Raw genomic sequence first — 7,500 nt, 5'->3', positions numbered from 1 at the left:
CCAAGCGTTATACAGTAACTATCAACAATATGATATAAAGGGATTTGGCTTGTTTCGTTCTAATGCATGATGACGTGACCACGAACAGAGATGCATTTCCCTTTCTGTCCTTTAACACACGCGAAAACGCGACATCCATCGTCTCTTCTACACGCTCGCGCAACAAATTTGAAATTTGAAATACGATAAGAAAAAAAAAATAATTAGAGAGATATAACTTATTTTTGAAGAGAAAATTTTTTTCTTATTTTGTTCGTACATCTTCCTATTTATAGATAGTATACCTCTTTTTCTTTTTTTATTATTTTTCAATACGATTAATTTTTCTGTTTTACTATAATTAATAGTACGTAATATAAAGATTATTGTTAGACAAAGTGCAGATAAAACATGTTATCTTTCAAATCTCAACATTTGTTTAAACTCTTTTTCTTGATATGTATGTATGTATGTATATATACTTTATAAAATTATTTTTAATACGATAACTTTTTTATTTTACTTTTATTATATTTAGATATATAAAAAATTTGTTGTTATATAAAGGGCAGGTCGAATTTTTTTTTTAATCTGAAATTTGTTGAAATTCTTTTATTTATTATTATTGTTATTTTAATTATTATTTTATTTATATATTAGAAACGTACCACACCCCACCAAAGTGCATCAGCGTAACTAGAAAAGTCTGTCTTTCCATCGGGCCCGACAGCATCTTTTTCGGCAAGGTACACGAAGTAACTGCTGAAAATAAGACCTAGGAACCCGATGTATAGCGTCGTGATCAGCTCCTGTAAAAGAAAAAAAGAGAAAAGAAAAAAATAAAAGAGAAAAAAGAAAAATAAAAAGATAGTTGAAATTCGAGAGAAAATCGAATCGATCTTTTCGTCCGTAAGACGGCGTTTCGAGTAATAAAGATAGAAATAGGAAAGAAAATCATTAAAATGCACGGAACGATTTATCTTTCTGCCGTTTTCTACCGAATCTCAATGGCGTCTCGTGTTTGTTCGCGAGATAGAAATAAATTAAGTTGAGGTTCCGCTTTTTCTTATCTCATTACACTTTCTTGCCAAGAGCAATTGCGACGGACAGGATAATTTATACGTGATATATTTTTTCTTTGTATATGCGCCAGTAAACATGTTCGAAAATGTTACGATCAAACTTGATGCACTATAGCAAAGATGATTGAAACAAACGAAAACATATTAATCAACTTATTTGTCTCTTCTTTCTCTCTCTTTCTCTCTCCTCCCTTTTCTCTCTTTTAATTAAGCCAATTAATTTTATTTCTTTTATAAATAATTCCTTTTCCTTTTTTCCTTTATATATATATATAAATCAATACTTTGCAACGAATTATGGTGAGAATTAATGGTTTATATAAAAAATAATTTGGTTACATAATTAAAATATACCTATATATTAATATTTGATGTAGTTTAACACGATTTTGATCATCTAATCGCTCTCGTTAAATCGGCTCCCATATCATAAGATTACAGATCGTGATTTAATTTTCCCGTCGATCATAAATCGTCCACTTATAATTCAATCAATATACTTTTTTTTTTTTTATATTAATAATTACTTTCTCCACTTGATCTGATCTTTCTTCATTGATTTTCATAATGAGCGACTTTAATCGGTCGTGATAAGCGAAAAAGATTTCTTGACAAGCGACTTTAGTTGGCCGCGATATGTGAGGAAAATTTCGTGGTAAGCGACTTTAGTTGACCGTAGTATGCGAGAAAGATTTCGTAGCGAGTGATTTTAGTCGACCGTGATATGCAAAAAAGATTTCGTGACGAGCGATTTTTGTCGGCCGTGATAACGAAAGGTTTAATGGACAACATAAAGTAAGTGTAACAATTTAGTACTTCGAATTAAATTACGAATTAAAAATGATTATGTAATTTTTCTATTACATTTCTACATATTTCTTTCTAATTCATAATTGTGCACATCTCAAAATAATTTCAAATTGTGCACTTGGGATGCATCACATCCTAGGCACTTTGAACAGCTGTCTGTTTATATAGAATAAATAATTTTGACACGAAAAAATACTATATATTTTTTGAAAGCTCGGGAATAAAAATCAAGTAGGGAATTATAATCATTTGAAAATTGTCAATTGTCAATTTTGTCACAAAAAGAATTCATAAATCATGCAATGCGTAAATTATTTAAATGTGCTCAAAGTCGGCCTGAGGTATTTTACATCCCGCAGACACAACTGTGATTAAATATCTTTTTAAACATTCACTTTATATTTAACTCTTACTCACTTGACGATGAATAAAGACAACTGATCCGAGAAGTCGCCACGTGCCACCTTGACGATCGACATGAAGCATTCGCAATATTTGCAAAAATCTTATTCCTCTTATGGCGGAAGTTGCGAAAACCTGACCGTTGCTGCCCACCGAAAGAACCACCATGGATGCCACCACAACGATTAAATCTGTGATATTAAAGGAAAAAATAAAGAAACGGAAAAAAAAACAGAATTAATAAAAAGAACCATCGTTAAAATTATTAAGAAGAAGAAGAAGAAGAAGAAGACGTACAATATTTAATTATAATATTATTTTCCATTAGATACCATTGTAAATTACCGTATTGCCATTAAAGGAGTACGAAATTCGATCAAATTTTCTTCATAGCATTCGCCCTAATAATTTCAAACGAGCAATCTCTCGAATCAATCGTAATAACTGGTTTCATTTTGATCTCAAAAATGAGTAAAAGAGAAAGACGGAGAGAAGAGTATGCAAATGGAGTTGATTCGTTTCCAAGATATTTCGAGTTAATTAATCAAAATCGTTGTATTATCGATCAATACGCACACGATGTACAAACAAACATGCACACAGTATATCCAATTAATATTCCACCTTGATTATTATTAGCCGTTTAACAAGTGAGAAGTATTCATTTTCCTCTTTAAATCCGAGACTGTTTCGTTTAGTTCAATGTACGTCATTGCTCTCTTTCTCTCTCTTTCTCTCTCTCTCTCTCTCTCTCTCTCGCTCTCTTCTTCCCCGTTCTCCATCATCAATCCCATCCAAACTATCTATCTCTCAGTTAATCCAGGAATAGTCTGAATATTTATTTAATCATTGACACAATTTCTTTTTCTGTGAATCGATTCGAAAAACGAATTGTTGATCGTTCGTAGAGCTTCAGGAAAAAAAAAACAAAAAAAAAAGAAGGATAATCCAAAATCCAATCAAAAGCAAAATTTGGTAAAGTTCGTTAACGAGCTTGTTTTATCTCTCCGGATAGATCTCTTTTTCTTTGAATCTTAATCAGATTCCGAATTAAGCAAATTAAGGAACTTTCTTTCGTGATTTTGACAAAATAAAAAAAAAAAATAGGAAAGAAAGGAAAACAACGATGCATGTAATGCGTATACACAGAGAAATCTCGTGTACATCTATGTTAGATAACATAGTTAATTATCTCTTTGGCATTAACGTTGACTCGACCACTTAATCGTTTTCCCTAATTTCAACAGAGTAAATGAAAGAAGTAGACAGATAGATAGATAGATAGATAGATAGATAGATAGATAGATAGATAGATAGATAGATAGATAAACATACAGGCAGACAGACAGACAGACAGACAGACAGACAGACAGACAGACAGACAGACAGGTAGACAGAGAAAGAGAGAGAGAGAGGGAGAGAGAGAGAGAGAGAGAGAGAGAGGGAGAGACTGTTTCGTGGATTCTTGCTTCAAATTGATTTTCGACGTTCTGAGAATCGAACTCCTACATTTCTCTGAATGAAGATCTCATTACGTCGAACTTACTTATGTACGACAGGGAACATATCAGATTAGTTGAATGCTATGCTAACGACTCGATTCGAACGACAATGCGTCAATGCGACGATGCTTGTCCTGAGAGAGACAGATAGATAGAGAGAAAGAGAGAGAGAGAGAGAGAGAAAGAGAGAGAGAGAGAGAGAGAGAGAAAGAGAGAGAGAAAGAGAGAAAGAGAGAGAGAAAGAGAGAAAGAGAGAGAGAGAGAGAGAGAGATTTGAATGTAAGTGAGACGAATAGAAGATAGAGACCGACAGAGAATTCATTTACGTTTAGTACTCACCTATAATACAAATCGGCTTTCGTATGAATCGCAACCGCCCGCAGCATCCCATGTATTTTGATCTGCAACCCGCACTCCATAGACGGACCAAGTATTCCACACCAAAGAACACCACCAAACATATTTCCTAATAAAGAAATAATTAATAATATTCGGTATGATAATTTTAAGCCATTTTTCATAATAACCTAATGTAAATATTAGATCTAACGAAAAGTTTTTAACACTGAATGAATTTAAAGTTTTTAATAGAGAATGAGTTATTTACTTTCTTTCTTTCTTCCTTTTTTTTCTTTTTTCTTTTTTTTTTTTTTTTACTTTTTTCTTTCTGCTTTCTTTTTTCACCCCTCATAAATAAATTCAAAAGGTTCTATATATAAGCGAGTATAAGTTGGTCATATTTTTCTTTTCCTTTTTCTTTTTTTTTTTTTTTCTAATGGAAATTATTATATATTTGGTAATTAAATATTAATAAACACTATAGAAATTTATCATTAATCTTTTTCCATTTATACTACGAAGAGGACTTGTTGGTAGATTTAATTTTAGATAAAAAAAAAAAAGTACGATGAATACATATTAAAATTTTCATCTATTAAAATTATAAATAAATCTCGTTATGCTCTATATCGAAGAATAATAAATCATTGGATAGAAATATTATCGAAGATAATAAACAAATATTAGTTAACAGATAATAATTAATTTTGAAAGAAATAATTATTTATAAAATAATGATAGTCTAAGAGTGATTATAAAACGAATCTAGGACGTTTATGGAATTCGAATCTATAAAATATACGATTAATTATATATCAAGTATATTTAATTATTTCATTTAAGATATTATAATTTGATATAAATTGTTATAAATAAAATTACGGGAAATAATGAAAACGCATGGAATTGATCTGTCGAACTTAAATACATGTAATTTATATTATCATAAAAACGTATATAATTTTTATTCTCTCAAATGTATATTAAAAGTACTGATTAAAGACAGATTGAAAATATAATGTTAAAAAAGAAAAAATTCATTGTGTTTTTTATTTATTATATATTTATAACCTTCTCTCCTTTCATTAATATCTTTTATTATTTGTATATCATACAGTGATTATCGCCTAGCGTGACAATTTGAAAAATTGAAAAGAATCTGTTTTAAATAACGCTCTCGTCCATTAGCCAGTCATTAAATTCATATATGGAACATGGCATATAAAATAAGAAAGATCCATCGAGGAAATTTCTCTTTTAAATATTGCAACTCAATTACGACGGATTGATATTAAAGTAGGTGAACCTTGGCCGATTTCCTTTAAAAAGAGGAAGAAAAAAAAAAGAAGAAGAAGAAAAGGAAAAGCATGCGAATTTATGGATAATAATTAGCTCGGTAAAATGATAATATACTTGAAGTTTTTTACTTTAAAATGATAATATACTCGGGTTTTTTTTCTTTTTTTATTATTTTAAAATGATATACTCAAAGTTTCTTTATTTTAAAATGATAATATACTCGTATTCGAAGATTAATTATTACATTTATTAACTTACCATCCAAAACAAAGTTTCGTTCGCGAAGTTACTGTATTGATCTATCGTTGACAATACACTAAATATGAGGCACACCAATACCACCATGAACCTGAAACAAAGTTGTTGTTTTTTACTTTATTTTTTTTTTTTGTTTTGTTTACTTTTTCTCTTTTTTTATTCAACGCATGATAGCTATATACGCGATAAAAACAATTTTTATACGAATTTATTCAAGCGAATTTATTTTTATTCCCTACGAAAATATGTAATTTAGCCAATGAAATTCAATAAATATTTTTCGAAAATATACGTGTAACATGATTTCTACGATATAAATATTCCAACCTGTAATTATAATTAGAGAAAAATATTTTTGCTGTGATAAAGAAGAAAATATATATATGTATGTGTGTGTGTGTGTGTGTGTGTGTGTGTGTGTGTGTGTGTGTATATATATATGTGTAGGTATATAAGTAGATATTTTACGGTTTTCTATTATAACCATAAATCTATATAAAGTTAAAATTTATTAATGGTTATAAATAAACGTTTAATTCTTAATTATCATCAGAATCAATAAATTCGTTCTTTGAAGGAACATAAAGAGAGATACACAAATAACAAATCAATTGCAAAGAATTAATGCTAATATTGTCTAATGGATAATATATGTTGAAACGCTTAGACAGAACAAAAACGTGAGAATAGTATATGACTGTTCAAGCATACAGACACACAGACACATTATAGAGAACATAGATAAATAGATAATCGCAAGAATATATCGTTAACGACTTTCTTTATTCCGATCTGTACCGTTCAACGATAACATACTTCTTATCGTTTCAACGGTTAAATAATAAATCCTATTTTGTAACCATATCGAAGCAGTTAGGGAAAGTGTATTTCAAATACATATATACATATCCACATATATGGATGGATATATAGTATATAGTCGCAATTTGCATATATCCAATTTGTATAATTGAACGTTCCATGGTAGGTTGCACATGCGATGTGTTTAAATGTCCGACTATATCTAACGCGACGATGTTCATTCAGAGAATAAGAGAATAATATGCGAAAGAATAATAATAATTGGCTCTATTATATCTTTCGTGTCTTTATCATCGAAGGACATACAGTAAGTAAAGACGTCATTAAACGGATATGACATTGTAACGATTTAAACTAATCGAATTTTCTTTTTTCTTTTTTTTTTTTTTCTTTTTTTCTTTTTCTTTTGTATTCTATTAATATCTCCAATTTCAATAATACATTCATTTAAATTATCAATTTTATTTATTTGATAAATATTTTTATTTATAAATGGTATGTATTTTGTAAAATACATGTTCAGTAGATATATACATACATATATATATCTGTGTATGTTTATAAATATCTTGATCAGTATAAATAATTAAATATGTTATATATAATGTTATAGTGTTATATGTAGAGTCACATATATTACGTATTGATATTTTATTATAAATATTGATTATTTATTTAAAATATCATATCAAATGTTTAAAAATACTAACCGAATAAATACGAGCTTTAAATTATTACATCGAAATTCGAACTAATAATATAGTTGTAACAATCATCGTGGAATTGTGTGCGATCGTTTTCATGTTACTCTTAAACTTTAAAAGCGTTTTTCTTGATATCACATTACTCTAATCTAAGCGTATATCTCAATGAATTTATATCTGTCTGACTTGATATACTTTTTCTTTTTTTTTTTTTTCCTTTTTTTTACAGAATTTTATTTACGAGATTATCTTCATTTGTACGTAGAACTATTTCGATGGAAAAAAAAGAGAAAGGAAAGAAAT

At 29.0% G+C, this 7,500-nt stretch overlaps 1 protein-coding gene across 9 annotated transcripts in view; it reads right to left on the bottom strand.

Moving 5' to 3' along the window:
- Window positions 1-7,500, bottom strand: part of KCNQ (KCNQ potassium channel) — a 52,464-nt gene that overhangs the window by 19,973 nt on the left and 24,991 nt on the right. For all 9 annotated transcript variants that reach the window (XM_085655922.1, XM_085655921.1, XM_085655918.1 and 6 more), the window contains exons 6-9: window positions 5,672-5,762; window positions 4,115-4,241; window positions 2,289-2,464; window positions 648-788 (exon numbers count right to left, since the gene is read on the bottom strand). In XM_085655922.1, coding sequence (XP_085512048.1) covers window positions 648-788; window positions 2,289-2,464; window positions 4,115-4,241; window positions 5,672-5,762 — 535 coding nt within the window. The remainder of the gene's footprint in view (window positions 1-647; window positions 789-2,288; window positions 2,465-4,114; window positions 4,242-5,671; window positions 5,763-7,500) is intronic.

The sequence above is a fragment of the Vespa mandarinia genome, chromosome 3 (assembly GCF_050613455.1).
Source record: "Vespa mandarinia isolate Hongniang chromosome 3, ASM5061345v1, whole genome shotgun sequence".
Taxonomy (NCBI): domain Eukaryota; kingdom Metazoa; phylum Arthropoda; class Insecta; order Hymenoptera; family Vespidae; genus Vespa; species Vespa mandarinia.
Note: the sequence above shows the minus strand (reverse complement) of the source record. Positions and strands in the feature narration are given on the sequence as shown.